Source organism: Neoarius graeffei, chromosome 8 (assembly GCF_027579695.1).
Source record: "Neoarius graeffei isolate fNeoGra1 chromosome 8, fNeoGra1.pri, whole genome shotgun sequence".
NCBI lineage: Eukaryota > Metazoa > Chordata > Actinopteri > Siluriformes > Ariidae > Neoarius > Neoarius graeffei.
This window is the reverse complement of record NC_083576.1, coordinates 26,901,462-26,920,730: the sequence shown is the minus strand read 5'-3', so window position 1 is coordinate 26,920,730 and position 19,269 is coordinate 26,901,462. Positions and strand designations below refer to the sequence as shown.

Sequence of the window (19,269 nt, the reverse complement as noted above, 5' to 3'; positions counted from 1 at the left end):
TTGCTCACAACCCGACCACCCTTCAGGAGATGATCAACAGCCTGGACGAGACCTGCAAGGCCTTCTCCCTGGTTGTGAGTGTGAAGAAAACTGTTGTTCTCCATCAAGGCACACCTGATGATACGCCTTGATGACAAGTCCTTTGACACCGTCCAGAAGTTCTGTTATCTGGGCTCCACCGTCACTACCGCTGTCTCTTTAGATGAGGAAATCAACTGCAGAATAGGCAAAGCAGCCATCTCCTTCGGCAGGCTAACAAAGAGAGTCTGGCAAAACAAGTACCTCACCACCAAGATGAAAATCCATGTGTATGACGCATGCGTGCTGAGCGCCCTTCTATATGGATCAGAGACATGGACTATGTACAAGGGTCAGGAGCGAAAACTCAACACCTTTCATCTTCGCTGTCTCCGGAAAATCCTTGCCCTCAAGTGGCAGGACCAAGTGCCTAACACTCGAGTGCTCGAGATGTCTCACCAGTCATCCATTGCAACCATCCTGAGCAAAAGGCGGATGAGGTGGCTGGGTCACGTCAGGCGGATGGAGGACTCCCGCATTCCAAAGCAGCTCCTGTGTGGCACTCTGGCTGGAGGTGAACGACATCGAGGACGTCCCAAACTCCGTTTCAAGGATGTCTGCAAAGATACCATGAAGAACCTTCAGATAAACCCCAACACTTGGGAGAAAATAGCCACGACAGAAGCAGATGGAGGACAGCAATCCACAAGGGAGCCTCGGCATACGAGAGACAGCAGCACAGTGACCATGAGGTAAAGCGACAGCAAAGACAGAGCGTCATCATCCTCCACGCCCAATGGATCGATCTTCCCCTGTCACAAATGCAATCGTCTGTGCCTCTCCAACATCAGCAGAATCAGTCATGAATGTGCTTGTTGTGTATCCGCAAGCAGCTACTAAGACTGTCTACAAAGACGCAAGAGCCAAAGAAACACACACCAGGCACTTTAATAGGAACTTGTTCTTGATTCTAAGATTAATCTTCTTGGCTGGCAGGACTGTAACCCAATGTGGTCTTCTGCTGTTGCATGCTGAGATGCTTTTCTGCTCACCACAGTTATAGAGTTGCTATATCCTTCCTGGCAGCTGGAACCAATCTGGCCATTTTCCTCTTATCAACAAGGCATTTCCACCCACAGCACTGTTGCTCACTCTGTGCTTTTGTTTTTCGCACCATTGTGTGTAAATGCTAGAGACTGTTGTGTGTGAAAACCTCAGGTTGTCAGCAGTTTCTGAAATACTCAGACCAGTCCATCTGGCACCAACACCCATAGCACAGTCAGTCACAGAAATCACAATTTTTCCCATTCTGATGTTTGAAGTGAACATTAACTTAAGCTTTTGATTTGTATCTGCATGATTTTATGCACTGTGCTGCTGCCACGTGATTGGCTGATGAGATAACTGAAAGAACAAGCAGGTATTTCTAATAAAATGGCCAATGAATTAACATTGTAGCAGCAATAAACAGTCGTGCCCTCACCAGCCCCTCTTTTTCCACTTCTCTCGAAGGTTAAAAAATATGCAGCTTGTCATATTAATGAGATAAAATCCTTACTTGGAAGATTTTACTTCAAGGAACAGCTTTCCCTCTGACTGTTATTAAACACTAACACTCTTCCTAACATGTGGTGTAATAGAAATCCAGACAAGGCGTGATGTTTTTATTCCTTTCAGCTGAAAGCAGATGCTACACAGAAGTTAAGGGCAGCTAAAATACGTGTTAACTAAGACTATGAAAAAAAGTGCTGAAACTAAGTTTCACACCGACAGCAATCGAAAAACCAACACAACACCTCCGCGATAAGTCTGCATTTGAAGAGCGGCTCAAGCGCCGGTAGCATAACCGGCTCGTCATTTGACGTCTTTTTCTCCTCCCACTGCAACCTGACAGTTCACGCTATCTACACTCGGATTGGCTGTTCCCTCCAGCTTGCAAAGGTTCTGACCAATCAGAAACGGATTACTTCTTGCGAGAATAACCCGTCAACCAGTCATCGCCCACGAGATGGAACGCGTCAGAAAATGGGTGGGTGGGGAAAATAACGCCCCTTGACCCGAAGCGGTGTGCTGAACATCCGGGTAACAGAGTTGTGTAGTGGGGAAGATGGCGGCGCTGATCCTCCCTACTGATTGGATCAAAAATTGGGAAAAATCCGGAAAAAATGAGTTGTGAGTCAATTTTCATTTTTGTGATATGTATCAGGATAGAAACGATTTCCGATGTCTCTTTTGTCACAGTGAGAAAACGCAGCGCGGATTAAACATGTATATATTTTAATAACACATCACTGTCTTACTGTTCCTTCATTGTCATTTCATTGCATCCACTCGCGCTAGTTAGCCACTTTAGCATCGCTAGCAGGATGCAATGCGGTCAGTGTATCTCGACAGCAGGCAGTTTAGCAGGCTCGGAAGTTAACTGGTTAGCAATCCAGCATTTTTGAGCGTGCACGCTGTGAAAACTGCGTTAGATTTACTTTGAAATAAAAGTCTGAAATAACGAACTGTTAGCACGACACGACGCTAACATTAGGAACTAGCAACAACCACTCACGTCGAAGCATAAAATAGTTCTAGGAATAGTTCGTTGTGTTCTTCGGGGTAGATTCACTTAAATATTAACACCTTTGTATCGCCAGGAGTGGACTGATCTGTGCGAGTTATGAAATATGTATTTGAAATATAGACTTAAAAATGGCGCTGAAATGCTCCAGTAAATTGTTGTCGATGCTAAGAACAGTTAGTTCACACAGTGTTTCTGGATGAAAGTCTAAAACTGTCTGAAAGTAAAACGACGCTGTTATAGAAAGTAATTTGAACCCAGTGAACAGTATGAAGGAAATGTGTTTCGAGTGACCGGTTAGGAGGTTCTTCTGTCTGCTCCGTGCTAACGGGTAGCGTTGCTTGTGCTAACGGCTAAGCTGCATACACGGGCGGGCAGGCAGTCAGTTAGCTAACTGTTTAACATGTGAGCAAACTTTACAGTTAGCGGGTTTATTACTGATATCTCGTTTTTATTTTCCATGTAACATTTTATTTCTTGACTTATTTTTCCGCATTTGAGTTAGTTTCTTAGACTGCGAGCTCTTGGCTAATAACCAATTTCCTACTGAGCAGTTTATTTTGTTCTCGGAGTGGAACGTGAGAGATTGAATAGAGTGCTCACTTGTGGTGTTGAACACAAACACACACACAGCACCATATACAACATGATAAATATGGAATTAATTACCTTTTATATAAACCGCTGTCTGGTTAAACAAAGTGAATTGTGAACTGTTTTAAAGCACATTTTAAAGTTTCCTCGTTGCTGGAGTAGAGTAGGAAACCGAAGAGAGCAGCTAGCTAACTGTGCTAACTGCCAGCGTTGCATGTTTTGCGATATAAACAACTTGTTGATGTGACTTATTTCACACTTTTTATCTCTCACACGCACCACAAGTGTTGTACTGGACGTCTTTCAGTGGACACATGGGCTATTGTTCATTGAGACTCCATCTTGGTGGACGAAAACACGTCAAGTCGGTTTAATTGTCATTCCTTCCTATTCATTACAGAACCAGAGGTGACATTGGTGGGGAACATATTATTGCTTGGTTACAAGGTCAATAACTCATGGACCACAAGTTATTCCTGGATGAGAGAACAAGAATTCAGTTTGATTTCCAATGTTGAGCCCGAATCTGAAAGTTGGGACAACAAACGAACCTTCTTATGGCCAATTTATGCTGACAACTCTGTCCTCGCAGACGGTGTCGCAGATGGTGTCTGCGTAGCCCCCCCACCTTCGCAGACGCTCTGCGCGCACCTCCCAAAAATTGTGACCACCGCAGAAGCCTCGCAGACAAGAGGGCTCTGATTGGTCCACTCTACATCCGCTGTACACGCACTTCCGCTTCCCTACTTTCCCGGTTTGGTTTGTTTTCACGACCGCCATTTTTAAAAACACGAGCGAAGATGGAGCAGCACGAAGAGCGGTTGATCGAGGAAGTGAGGAAGTACGTACATCTACCTATACGACTCCGGTTCTAGTCATTATAAGTAACCGGAGGATAAACACTCCACTAACCACACCCACCAACTACTCCTAGCGACTTCGCGCCCCCTTGCGTTGTAGCAGTGAATAACATCGCGCACGCCTATTACTCCCCGCTCAATGATAAATTACAACTGTCTGCGAAAAGCTATCTGCGAAAGCCTTGTCGCAAGAGCATGCAGAGGCCTTTAGGTGACGTCAGACGGCTGATGACCTCCTGAAGAAAAGTCGAGCGTGTCAGAATTTGTTGTATTTTCTCACCACTTATGGCCCTTTTCCACTACCCTTTTTCAGCTCGCTTCAGCTCACTTCAGCCCGACACGGCTCGCGTTTCGACTACCAAAAACCAGCACGACTCAGCTCGTTTCAGCCCTGCTTAGCCCCTAAAACTCGCACTGTTTTGGAGTGGGGCTGAAGCGAGCCAAGCCGTGCCGAGTGAGGCTGGGGGCGTGAGCAGACACTCCCCTGTGCACTGATTGGTGAGGAGGAGTGTCCTCACATGCCCACACACACCCCGCGAGCGCGCTGGGATCTGTAAACACCGCAAACCCGGAAGGAGAAGAATTACGAATTACGAGAATTTCTGAAGCCTTATGCGCCTCGCCTCATCTATACGCTCTTGCCAGTATCTGTCCGCGTTGTCGGTGACAACAAGCCACAGCACCAAGACCAGCAACACTAACGACTCCATGTCCTCCATGTTTATTGTTTACTATCCGGGCTGTGAGACTACCGCTTAAAAGCTCACTGATGTCACTGTTTGCGCTGCTTAACGACATCACGTGACGTCCACCCACTTTCGCTAACTCCACCCAATGTGTCCACCCACTTCCAGCCAGCACGGTTCAGCGCGGTTGTAGTCGAAATGCAACTCCAACAGCCCCGCTCAGCCCGACTCAGCACGGCACGGCTCAGCCCGACTCAGCCGCGTTTGTAGTGGAAAAGCGGCATTAGATTGATGATTTCTACAGCGTGTTCCTTGATAGCCATGATTGGCAGTTTCTTGACCCTCCTTTCCAGCAGCGCTTAAGAACATGAACGATGATTGATTGGGGTCAAACTTGTAGGCAGGGACGTGCACAGGATTATAGAGGGGCAGGGGCTCAAAGTCAGAAAAAGGGCAGCAAGTGCATGATTTTTTTTTCCCCGGTCCTTTCCAAAATATGGAAATGTAGAATTAAAATTAACGTACTAATAGGAAGGTAAACGACGATATATGATACTTGCATGTACACCGAAGCATGGCCCAGGCAATCGATTGTGAACAGTAACAGGTCAGGTCACGTGTTAACAAGCAGATTATTAAACTACAGAGACTTAAATTACTCGCACAAATGTCAGTAGCCCTACAAACGCCCAAATGTCATGTACATACAGTTTGAAAGGGCTAACTGTTAGACCATAACTCACATGTTCAAGCTGCCTCACTGTCACGTCTCCTCTGTTATCATTGTGGCAGCGCAGCGGCTTCTTCCCTCTCACTCCCGTCCGTGCGCCCCCTCTCTCTGGCCGCACTCGAGCGGAGCAGCAATGGACAGAGAAGCGGCAGGCTCAACGCACACAACGACCCCGTATTACAAGAAAATTGGTAGATTGCCGTGGAGTTTTTGTACCGCCGTTGTTTTAAACTTCCAACAGGACTGTATTATTTATTATTAGGATTATTATTTCAAAAAGGGCAACATTTTAATTTGAGGCAAAAAGGGCAGGGGCTCAAGCACCCCTAAAGTCCCATGTGTGCACGTGCCTGTTTGTAGGGTTGCCAGTCACTGACCAAGACAAGACAGTAATTTATCACTATGATTGCTATAATCTGACATGGTGATGCTTTTGAAAGACAAAAATATTGTGTAGTATGAGCCTGGCATTAATAAGACATGGGAATGTGATAACTAAAGTTGGCCCTGCGTTAGAGGATGATTGGATTGTGGGGATGAACTAGTCATCTTCCCAAATGATCCTGTAACGTGAAGGGTTTACAGACATAATGTGACTGTTACTCACTGGAACATAGTTTCCCCCATTTCAAACCCTAAATATCAAATGTTTAATATGTACAGCTGAGAATCCTTGTGTGTGTGTGTGTGTGTGTGCATGTGGGGTGGGGATGCATGCCAATGGAATGTCCTGGCGTGTGTGTTGGTGGGTCCGAGTGGCAGCGGAACGTCCTGGCGCGCATGTGTGGGGGTTGCGAGTGGCAACGGGACGTCCCAGTGTGTGGGTGCGAGCAGCAACGGAACGTCCCGGCGTGTGTGCGAGCGAGCAGCAGTGGAACGTCCTGGCGTGTGTTTGTGTGGGTGCGTGCGAGCGGTAACTAGGCCTGTCACAATAACAAATTTTGTTGGACGATGTATTGTCTCAGAAATTATTGCGATAAATGATATTATTGTTGACGTCTTTTCAAGACAATTTTATGCCACTAGAAAAATAATAATCGTGCAAATGCACCCTTTCAAAGAACAGTAAACTTTAAGTCAACTTATTAAAAAATACGTAAGAATTATATAAATTTTTACGTAAAAAATATATAAATATAAAGAAATAAACAAAACCACTCACAACAAAAACAATAAATAAAATGCAATATATGGCTCTTAAAAATTGCACTTAAGTAAATATTAACTTGGCACAGAAAAGACATTCTTTTCTTCACAGGCAACATTTCTGCCAATCCAGTTTCTCAAAGGTTAGTACCAGGGCTTTGAACCAGAATTTTTTTCCTATTGGTTCGTTCCGAACAAAAACGGAATTTTAACGTTTCCGGTTTTGGGTTCCACCATTAAATAGACGTTCCCGAACCGGTTAGAACAAAAAAATTTCGTTCCTGGAACAGTTAATTACGTTCCCTGACAGCGGTTTAACAAATGGCTATAAAGTTATGTCTCTGTCTCATCCAGCTTAAGCCAAATGTAGGCTAATTCTATTACAACCTTCATTAAATAAGACAAGAAATAATTCAAAACAATTATTATTTCAAATGTTGGCGATTTGGATTTTCAGTATGTCTTCCCATCTACACAAACAAAAAAAGTGCCAAAAATGAAAGATAATTCGTTTAGTGTGTTACCAAAGGCTAGTCAGGCCCTATAGAGGGCTACCGCATGACGTCACCGCGCCGTGCGATTTTGTTAGGCGCCATATTGGAAGACCAAGTACACATCTATGCAAGTACATACATGCATAAAACAAGCTACACCTGAAATGTAGCCAGGGCCGGTTCTGCCCTAATCTGGACCCGGGTGCAACATCGCGCAACCCCCCCCCCCCCCCCCCCCCCCCCCCCCCCAAAAAAAAAAAAACACCAGTCTAAATCAGGACAACCATCACATAACTATAAACATTTTATATCAACTATTTTAACTAAATGGGCTATAATAAATAAGCCTGCAGGCAGCCACGGCGGGCTGCCTCAGAAAAGTAACCATTCAATGACACAACTGAAAGCCTGCAGCCACGGCGGGCTGCCTTAAAAAGTAACCATTTGTCCTACCTTAAAACTCGTTTTGCATTTTCTGCCTCCTTTTTTGTATTTTCAACCCTCCGTTTATTTTCTTTCCTTTTCTGAAAACCCGATTTGTGTCCAGACATTTTGTTCTGTTACCAACGAACTAACTCGTCAGGTCTCGTCTCTTGAGCCCGCGATGATTCCCGTGGGAAGGGCAACAATTGATACATTTTTACAAACAGCCAATAGGGAGGTTGCAACGTTCAGGCTCTTCTTTGCTCAGACACTCAGTAATGGAGACGTGATCCACCTTCCTGGCGTGGGTGGGTGCGTGCGTGCGAGCGGCAACGGGACGTCCCGGCATGGGTGGGTGCGAGCGGCAACGGGACGTCCCGGCGTGGGTGGGTGCGAGCGGCAACGGGACGTCCCGGCGTGGGTGGGTGCGAGCGGCAACGGGACGTCCCGGCGTGGGTGGGTGCGAGCGGCAACGGGACGTCCCGGCGTGGGTGGGTGCGAGCGGCAACGGGACGTCCGTGCGTGCGAGCGGCAACGGGACGTCCCGGCGTGCGTGCGAGCGGCAACGGGACGTCCCGGCGTGCGTGCGAGCGGCAACGGGACGTCCCGGCGTGCGTGCGAGCGGCAACGGGACGTCCCGGCGTGGGTGGGTGGGTGCTTGCGTGCGAGCGGCAACGGGACGTCCCGGCGTGGGTGGGTGCGTGCGTGCGAGCGGCAACGGGACGTCCCGGCGTGGGTGCGTGCGTGCGTTGCGAGCGGCAACGGGAAGTCCCGGCGTGGGTGGGGTGAGAGCGGCAACGGGAAGTCCCGGCGTGGGTGGGTGCGTGCGTGCGAGCGGCAACGGGACGTCCCGGCGTGGGTGGGTGCGTGCGTGCGAGCGGCAACGGGACGTCCCGGCGTGGGTGGGTGCGTGCGTGCGAGCGGCAACGGGACGTCCCGGCGTGGGTGGGTGCGTGCGTGCGAGCGGCAACGGGACGTCCCGGCGTGGGTGGGTGCGTGCGTGCGAGCGGCAACGGGACGTCCCGGCGTGGGTGCGTGCGCGCGTGTGGCAGCGGGACGTCCCGGCGTGGGTGGGTGGGTGCATGCGCGCGAGCGGCAGCGGGACATCCCAATACGTGCGCATGTGTTTGTGCGTGTGGGGTAACATCGTGACAGAACATGGAGCCGGGGGTGGGGTTTGGTTTGGTTTGGTTTTGGTGCAAAGCCGAGCACACACAAGTGATGAAGGTGGTGTTTGTTTTGCCCTGAAGGCACTTTTGATCACGCAAGTTTCCGTGAGATCCCAAGTCCCTGGAATTGCCACTCTGAAATCTTTGTCAATGCCAGATGTGGTCCTGCATCTTGGCTGAATCATTAGCGGTGTGGTTAAAATATTACAAGTCGGTTATATCTCTGGTCTCCGACATTTTCAAAACCAGTTAAGATTTGAAAATTCTTTCGTGTGCCTTTCGCCTAAATAGGAGTCAAAAGATATGAAATCACTCTATCACACATGAAGCATGGATACATTTGATTCAAGTTTCTTTTATTTTAATCTTGCCATGAATCGTAATATCAATCTCATGTGGTTAAACACTGTGAACAGTTAATAAGACACTTTAATTTGTCTGCTTGAAATGCAAACAATGTGGTCATCAGCCATGACTTAAAGGGCTGATGACACGAACATGACTCTATGCAATTTCTTAAATAAACTATACAACATGGCAAACATGTTAGATTTCTGTTATAATTACGTGAAAAGAAGCTGTTGTTACGCGAATATCCAACTTTTAATTGCACAGCGCAAGAAAACTGGGTCCGTGGCTTGCGGCCATGTTGTGACGTCAGCGGAAGAACACGCTGCGGTTTACTGGCTGTTCTACTCTGGTTCTACTCAATGGAAATGGCGCATGAAAACGCCGGTGAACTCTCTAGTGCTAGCTCTTCCTCTTCTGGGAGTCTAGAATTGTGTTGATCTCTTCCAAATAAAATCTATGATAGCCTACCCTCTTTACCCTTTGCCTCTCGTTGCTAGGCGGCAGTTACATGAAATCCGCAAGCTTTCACAAGCAAATACATGACTGCTATCACGCCGACTTTATGATTACATTTATGATTATCATGTAGAATCTATAGCTCTACTTACCTTTATCTTATGTCATTTCACAACACATGTTCTGACAAGAGGACTGTCTTTGGATCCGGCATAGCTACTAGTAGACCCCCTCCGGAATACTGGCAGTGTTGCCAGATTGGGAGGTTTCCCGCCCAGTTGGGCGGTTTCAAGTGCATTTTGGTGGGTTTTGAACATATTTTGGGCTGGAAAACGTCAGCAGTATCTGTTGCCAGATATTGCTGACGTTTTCCAGCCCAAAATATGTTCAAAACCCACCAAAATGCACTTGAAACCGCCCAACTGGGCGGGAAACCTCCCAATCTGGCAACACTGTGTAGCCACTGCTGATGGTAGTAACACACGTTTGTGCTGAACTGAACACCCAAGAGATTCTTTTAAGCTGGGAAGGGTGTCAAAACAATCCAAATCGAAGTGTTCAGAGCACAGGACGGATGTTGGTGAGGGCTCCCACTTGTCACGAGTGCGCCTGACTTGCTTCACCCACTTTGCATGCAGTTCGGGATCTCTGGGAAACTTGAATAAACTTACCCCATCCTTGTGGGTTTTGGAGCAAAAGCCGGCAACACAACGCGAAGGCATAATAACTATATATAATAATGTATAATAAAAATACTAATAATGATAAACTGAACACCTGTCGCATCAACAACAAACTGGTAAGTTAGGAGGAAGGTTCTTTCGCTGACGTCATATAGCTCCTCCTCCTCCTTCGTCTCCTGGGTGCTGCAGCCCCGTCAAATTTGCCCAAATAGCCGCGTTTATCATCATAACTTGTAAAATAGGCACCTTCGTGAATTAATATATGGATCATCGGGAATTACTGTTTATGTTATAAAACATTGCCAAAGATGTCAAAAACGTGTCATCAGCACTTTAATAATCTCATTCACACACCTTATTAGGTTGTAGCCACAAGTTATTGAACTTGTGGTCATGCAGTAATATTTTTCTCACCTGTCTCACCAGGGGGACTCCGTGCAATCCAGTGACACAGGATGAGCATAGTGTAAATACACAACACTGGAAGACCGGGGAAAATATCGGGGTTACGGTTTTATAACATCTCAAAATCAGCTTTATTATTCAAGTGTTTAAAAATCACACAACCCAATCATTAAAGTTAAAGGATAAATTCAGGATGAAAGTACGAAAGTCTCCTTGCACATCATTTTGTGTGTGTGTGGCATGGTTTTCCCCAAAGTGTTTTAGCGGATTGGGCCCGATACGCTTGCTCTGCCTGCTGATACGCTTAATCGCTTTAGTTAAAATCCGATACGCTTAGATTTATACTGATATGTTAAATTTTCTACCCACAAGTAACTAGATACATAGGAGAGCAAATAACAGATCCATTTACATATTGATTGATATTTGTGTTAAACAAGCTGTCTTTTTTTCCAGTGTTTGTGTTGATTCTGTCAAAGTAATATGTCCGCGTGGTATGATGTAAACAAACTGTAATCTGTTGGCTGTGTCAAGATCACGTGTTCAAACCGTCCAATAAAAATATCGAAAGAAAACGTCAAACATCCCGGAAGTTTCTGATTCATTATAAGCGATCTCATTGGCTGCCGATGTTGTCCCCTACGAGACAGACAAAGTCAACTGATTTTAATAAGCTAGGAGAAGACTCGCTGGATAATTTGATCCACATCAGCATGGATGACAGCGAGATGGACTATGAGAGCGCTGCCCAACATTGGGCCAATCTGCTTTAAAGGAGTAGAAAACTTAATTCATTAGTTTGGGTTTGCAGAAAGATTATGTACTTATAAACACTCTCACGAAGTGAAGTTGTCCAAATGTGTCAAATATAGCACAAGTTCAAATAATAATCATAAGCATTTTTGGCAGTGTGATGTCACTGGGATCCATTTAACAAAAGGCGGCTCCAGATTGTTCTTTTGTTAAAGGCTCACAGTGACATCACACTGCCAAATATGCTTATCATTATTATTCGAAATTATGCTACATTTGACACTTAACAAATTCTCTTCATGAATGTGTTTATATAATCCTTCTGCAAACTTAAATGTATGAATTAAGTTTTCTTTTCCTTTAAATATGTTTTAATCTTAATCTAGTCCATTTAATAAAGTGTCAAAATTTAAACTATAATATGCAGTTGCCTTACTTTTTTCAGTGCACCTTAGTTATACATATATTATGGTAATTGCATCAGAAACATTCTAAATCATTAGTTATAGTAATACAGCAACTTATTTTAAGGTGGCAGTTCTTAGGTTCAGATCCCTTTGTGATCAACAGGAGGTCATGATGATCGATTCTCTTCATTGGATTGCATAAGATGGAGCAAACCACTGTTCCTATTTTCATGCGCATTTTTGTTACAGCACTACTTGATCATAGAGAATTAAGGGATCCCCGTAGATTTTCAATCAATCATATACCTAAGTAATCTATAACAAAACAGTTTAACTTGCACGTTGAACTTTAAGGTGAAATTTCAAATGTGTATACATTAATACTATTTAGGTCAGAAATCATTGAAACACTGGTAAAATCTATCCTATAATCATGTATCTAAAACCTCTCAGCAGGGCTCAAAATTAACTTTTTTTCTTTGTGTCCCCCAGTGGTCCCGAATTCTGTGTTGTATTGTCCCGAATGGAAGCAATAGTGTCCCCATTTTTTTCCTCTCTGAAATAACCAGTGGTTAATATTATCATATGAAGTTACTATTATATTTGTAACTATGCGATTTTGAACCCTTTATATCATTTTTACAATAAGTCACAAGACACAAGTGACACATGTCCTATACATCATCTACTTCAAAATTACAGTTATTAACCCCGCCGACGGTAGTCGGAGGGGTTATTATTTTCACCTGCGTCAGTCTGTGTGTGTGTATCTGTCTGTCTGTGTGTCTGCAAGATATCTCAAGAACCAATGGATCGATTTGGACCAAATTTTGTACGTGTTGCCAATCACCCAGGAAGGAAACCATTAAATTTTGGAGGTCAAAGGTCAAGGTCATGGCAGAACTTCGAAATTTTCGCCCAATGTATTTTAATAGGGAAAAGGCGGGGTTTGCACTCGTTAGAGTGTCCCTGTCTAGTTGCATTTTCAGTTTATTAAACTTTGACGATCTCACTGTATGAATAGATACCCGTTTATTTAAAGGGGCCAACTAGCTCATTCAGAAAATGTTTCAACTCCCTACATCTGCAGTACATTTTAGTTGAAAATAAGACCCCTTTTATGTTCATTTCATCTAATTATACCTTGAATATCTGTTGGCACTTATAAGGCCAACTTATAATTTTCACCATTACCGTTATCCATTTTTATGAACTTTCCGTTATCCATTACCGTTATCCATTTTTATGAACTTTCCGTTATCCATTTTTATGAACTTTCCGTTATCCATTTTATGAACTTTCGCTGCCAGGTGCAAATGTTAGCAACATCAACATAGTGCCAGGTCCTAGCCTAGTTGTGCTGCTGACTGACTAAACTTTCTGAACTAGAAAGACACCAAGAAAACTCACTTATTCTGTTGAACGGTATCTTCCGTCAATATCATCCACATCATTCCTGTTGTATTTTATAACGTGTCTAACAGTGTTCATCAAGTTCATTCAGTTGCTAGCGTTGCCTGCAGACCAGGCGATGACACTTTGGATCCTGAAGGTCCCGGAGACGTTATGTCTGGGCTTTCAGTTTCTTCCCCGCGGTCGGTCCGCTTCAACCACTTAAGCATTTTTGTTCTGGCAAGAGTCGGTGCAGCGTGTGCGGTAGCAATTCCATTCCAAGTGCATATAATGCGGACTCCGGCCGAAGATTCTAGAACAGAATGCGCTGCTCTGTAGCCTACGGATGCAGGTGCATCGAAAGTGTAGCTACTATGTATTTTTCGCTGTTAACGTTTTAAAATTAAAATTGACAAATTAGGTGAATGTCTACGTATGTGTTACGGCTTTGTAAGTAATATTAATGTAGAACTTTTTTCTAGATCTATTTTTTTTCCATTGTCCCGGGATTGTCCCAGATATGATAATTTTGTGTCCCGATGACATTTTTTATGGTCCCCGGGACATCGGGACACCGTTAGTTTCGAGCGCTGCCTCTCAGAGACCCTGAAAATGCACCTGAGAGCACCTGTTTTCAAAAAAATATATGGGTCTGTCTCAGAAACTGGGTACTGTGGGGGTACCCCACTAAATATACTCTGTCAATAAACTGTACGGTTTTGAATGGTGATATTGGTTTTAATTTGAAATAAAATGATGAAAGAAATAATACAGATAAAGCTAAATCTTTGATGTGAATATTCAGAATTTGGCAAAAATTCTGCAAATTTGTGGAAAAATGGTGGCTTGATCTGGGACATGATAAATGGTTGACTAGATCGCATTCCCTTAAAAAGGTTGTAGCCCACTGAAAAGTCTACGGTTATCACTAATTGTATTTTAAGTTGTAACTTTATACACCTAAGGATTGGTGCGCTCACAGAATAATCATAACCGTAATAAAACATCATGCAAAATATTTGATCACCGTTTTAACTCCATTTTCCGCATACCCAAAACCAATACGATCGTGTGTTTTGATCTAAACGGAAAGCCTCAGGGTCAAGGTCACTACCTCACCAAAAGTAGTAACTTAAAATCACTACGCCATATCAAAATTTAGTTATAAATCTGGGATTTTGTTTTTTAAAAGGAAAGCTGAAAGTAGGTATAGAATATGTTTCTTACAGAATATGTTACGATGGTAGCTGGTCTTGTATGACTTTCTGAGCTATAAAATGAGTTGTGGTGATTAGTGTGTTATTTGTGTACAGGGAAGGACACACATTGACAATTTGCATGTGTAGAATGGAATTTTCCACTCCAACAGTTAGAAGTTGATCGTGCTTCCATTTGCGGTCTTTCTGTTACGCGGGTAGATCTTTTCCAGTCAATGCTGACTTGCCTGCGGTTCCTGCCACTGCCGACTCGCCTGCCTCCACGCCTGTTGTTCCTGTCACTGCCTCCTTGTATTTAAAGCCCATCTTTCACAGATTATAGGCGAAATTGATTGAAATTTCATATTAAGGAAAAATCACATTTATTCTATATCTCAGTAGTTCTTTGTATCAGGGATGAGAGTTTTCCGCTTTTCGGCGGATTTCCGCTTTTTCTGAGTAAAAAACGACCTTTTTATATTATGCCAAATCTGTTGAGAATTTTTTTTATTAATTTCAGGGGGTTGGGGTATGTTCCTTCATGCTGTTCAAACTTGATTAACTCCAGCGACGTTTACACATTATTTGTAAGTCGCCATCTTTAGTCTCGTTTAATCTCGTTGAATGTGATGTAAAATTCGTGTTATCTACATTATTGGTCAAAACATCGATGTTGGGACCATAATAGCCAATTAAAACAGTTTTTACGAAGATACCCACATCCGCTTTCTTTTATCAAAACTTACCGTATTTTCCGGACTATACGTCGCTCCGGAGTTTAAGTCGCATCAGCCAAAAAATGCATTATGAAGACGAAAAAAACATATATACGTCGCACCGGACTATAAGTCGCACTTTTTTGAAGGGTTATTCTATCCATAGAATCTGTGATTCTATCTGATAAGCGGCGCGTGGTTACTGCGCGACTGCATTGTTTATTTAATAAACGAACAGCTGAGCAGTGATAACGCGCCCTTTGCCCTGTAAGAAGGCCTAGTCTGATTATTTTAAATATCTGCTACTATCTTTAATACTGTCACTATCGTTATTACTAATAGCCTATATTATTATTATTATAACTAATATTAGTAGCCTATTACTGATGCATTAATCAGTTTGCTTTTAGAATATTTTTACCGGTAGGGCTTATTATCGCCCCATGGCTCTTTCATCTTTGTTATTAAAGCTGTAGTCATCATCGAGGAGTGTCATTCTTCATTTTTGTCGAATTTTATTTCATCAAATCAGAGGTCAAGTAGGCTATAGGTATATCATCTCCAAAGACAGGTACGGTAGTGAAAAAAAACAACAACAACCGCTTTTAAATCCCCTACTTAAATCCTTAAAATGAGTCATTTAACTCATGTCTTGTGTGATCTGATCTCCAATGGTGAAATAAACCGGTTGTGATGAGTACAGTCTGTTATTTTAGAAGATAAATGTAATATATAATTTAATATATAGACTAATAAAAATTAATATTTTATAATATAATATCATGACATATTACTGTCTGTAACTGTTTGTCACTAAAGCGTTTTCTAAGATCATAATGTCTGATATTATTATTTTACACACACAATAAGCGCATGTGCGTAAAGTTATAGTAAACCATCCCCCGCCTTTTTTTTTTTTTTTTTTTGAGTCGCTGGACCCACCCACCTCCTGCGTTCTGGGACCTCCCACTTCACAAATTAAGCACTGCCTAAAATCACTACATAACTTATTTAAATAACTATAGGCCTATCATTAATAATAAAACACAGGTCAATCAGGTTTATCAAGCTGATGATTTCACTCCAAATCAGCAAATCCATTGAATTCCTCATCCTCGGTGTCACTTCTGAACAACTCTGCCTCCAGCGGCAGATGAAGCGCCGTTTCCTCTTCTTCTGCGTGGCTGTCGTCAGACTCATGCCATGTACACACGTAGCCGGGTATTTTTAAAACCGAACATTTTCCCCCCCTCCGTTTATAAAAATGTTTTATCCACACCACCTCGTCTTCGAAAAAAATCCCTTCCACACATAACCGAACATCTGCGTTTTCAATCACATTCATAAGCATTCCAAACCTGTAGATGGCATTATTTCCCCAAATCACATCGCCTGTGCTCTTGGAGCAGTAGTTGGGCTTCTAAAATTAAACATGTAAATAGCACCTGCACAATAACACTTTCAAGGCACTACTCCGATCCATTACTCTTTAGCTAGCCGCACACTACGCCGATTTTCAGCGTACCGAGCCAACTGAAGTCGCGAGTCAGGCGTAAAGACTAGTTTTTGATGGTACCGACTCATCTCACAGCCGATTCGAAAAACTAATCGGGAGCCAGACTGATCGGCGAGAGTCGCTAGCAATAAATAGCCAATCATATCTTTCGCATATAACACGTGACATCATTAAACACAATTTCTAGCGCGAGAAATACGTGTTGGTAGCACCTAATGCAGGTATATACTGTAATTCCATAGACTGAAGCTTTATCCATAGACACAGTGGGCTGGAAAGCCACTCTGCTCAAGTTGTGTGGCTGAATTCCAAATCGCTTTAACTCCCCTATATAAGTGCACTATTTAAGGTTGGGAATAATAGCTCATGCAGCCTAGATAGTGCGCTACATATTCCATGTTGTGTCATTTGTAATTCAGCCTGTAGCATCTTCAAGTGTTGGATTTAACAGTAACTATATCCAATAGCCAATCACAAAGCTATTAAGTTGTCACGTGTCGCTTCAATCGCGACTGCACTCGTAAACAGTCGGGGGATATGTGCGTGCCCTGTCGGGAGTCGGCTCTGAAATGGGTCGGTTCGGTACCGCGTGGATCGCCGTGGTGTGCGGCTAGCTTAAGTCCATGCTTAATCTGGCTTCTGCAGTAAACAAAGGTCGCACGTTTGACGTCAGGGCAGATTTGTTATCATTTTTTTGGCGCAGATTGTGACGTTCTAAAACGCAAACCTCCGGTTATCTCTGTCTACACGAAAAGGCATACACGGAGTTTTCAAAAATCTTCACTTTGCCCGGAGTTTTTTTAAATATTCGTTTTTGATGTGTTTTCATGTGGATGACAGGCCAAAATGTAGATAAATATCTTCGATTTAGCAGATACCCGGCTACGTGTGGACGGGGTCTCAGCATCAGCTCCAGTTATTCCGCGGTGAAAAAAAGAAAAACAAAACATATATACGTCGCACCGGAGTATAAGTCGCATGGCCAGCCGAACCATGAAAAAAAGTGCGACTTATAGTCCGAAAAATACGGTAGCTGCATCGTGAGCTGCATATCAAAAATACTTTCCTCTAATCGGCGTTTTTTCTCAAGATGCCGAATACTATTGACAAGCGAGATGAAGCGAAGGTACGTGAAATTGATGCTGGGATAAAAAACAAGTTTAGCAAAGCAAAAGGAAAGCAAGAGAGGTGTGTGTGTGTGTGAGAGAGAGCAGAAGAGAACCAGGTTAGAGCATGTAAAAACACAGGAGGAGCTGGCTAATGAAAGAAAAAGGGGGGGAAAAAAAAGAGAGGACTGATGAGCTTTTGGCTTTGGCCAAGAAGCTGAAGTCTAAATGATCAAATGAAAATTTGTTTCAAAAATAACTGGGAACTGTAAACAACTTTTTTAACTGTAAAAAGTGTAAATAAACATTTTCCTTTTGAAGAAAACATACAAGTGATGTGGACAATAAGATAAAGACAGTTCCCATAAAATATGCATTTGTTTGATTCAGTACACTGAATATATGATAATTTGAATTATAGCTGACAGTGTTGATAACTATATAACTTTAAAGTTTAAATAGACATTGTGAAGAAATCATATACAAGTAATGTGGACATTAGGAAAAGGTCAGTCTCCACAAGATATGAATAATTTTATTTAATTCAATATATTGAATATATGAAAATTTGAATTATTAATGGAACTGTAAATAACTGAATTTTAATGGACATTTTTTTTAGAAAAACAAGTGTTGACTGAGTAATAACCAGTCCCCATAAAATGTAGATATTATTTTGAATTAATTGATACATATTGAAATAAAAACACTATTATATAGAACAATAAGTATGAAAATAGGCATCAGGTGTTTTAATTAACTACAGCTCAGATTGCAGGGAAAAGGGTGTACAAGGTCTCATTTTGAAAAATTTCCCGGGGGTGTGTCCCCCCCCCGACCTTTGGCGCCCTCAATACATTCTACAGGTTTTCTGCTTTTTTTTCCATCAGGACCCACTCTCATCCCTGTTGTATGACAAGGTTGAAACTTTGAGTTAGGTTTTTGTGACATCGGTGTGAAAAAAATATTGTTGAATAAATAAAGGCCCTATATGCAATGTTTTGTGTTTTCCTTATAGAAAAAATGCTGTAGTTTCAGAATATAACACCTAAAAAGCTGTATGATCAGCCCTTACTTGACTTTTTGCATGATTTTTACTAAAAAGTAGGTGAAAATGACCTATTTTTGGTGACAAAATATTTTGAACATCCACATTAATCCTGTTGCAGTTTGCAAAATAGTGATAAACTTGCTATCTATTAACCTTAGAATAAGAGTTTATGTTGTGTTCTTTTAAATAAGTATCAGTTTCAGTGGCTGCAGCAAGTAATGATATCATACCAGCCAGTTTCATCAACGAACGTCATGTGACAAAATTTTTAGGAATTTTGAGCTTCTGGGTAAGGATTTGACTTTTCATTCTTCCTGTTGAGTTTATATAATGATAAACCTGCATGTATTATACATCAATCTCTTTATAATTTTGTTGGGAATAAGACAGTACCCAATACATAAGTTAATTCTAACACCAGATAAGTAAAATTAGTACTTTAGTACCCTACCCCTATCAATTTTCAGTTCGTGAAAAAAATACACACTGTTGTAAAAAAACAAAAAACAAACTTGCATTCATTCAATTTTGAATGTAGAGTTACCAAAATT

General features: G+C 42.6%; 1 protein-coding gene across 2 annotated transcripts in view; it reads left to right on the top strand.

The window, feature by feature from the left end:
- Positions 1-2,105: 2,105 nt before the first annotated feature.
- thoc2 (THO complex 2) overlaps positions 2,106-19,269 on the top strand; it is a 209,330-nt gene continuing 192,166 nt past the window's right edge. For both annotated transcript variants that reach the window (XM_060927494.1, XM_060927493.1), the window contains exon 1: positions 2,106-2,190. In XM_060927494.1, coding sequence (XP_060783477.1) covers positions 2,126-2,190 — 65 coding nt within the window. In that variant the 5' untranslated portion in view covers positions 2,106-2,125. The remainder of the gene's footprint in view (positions 2,191-19,269) is intronic.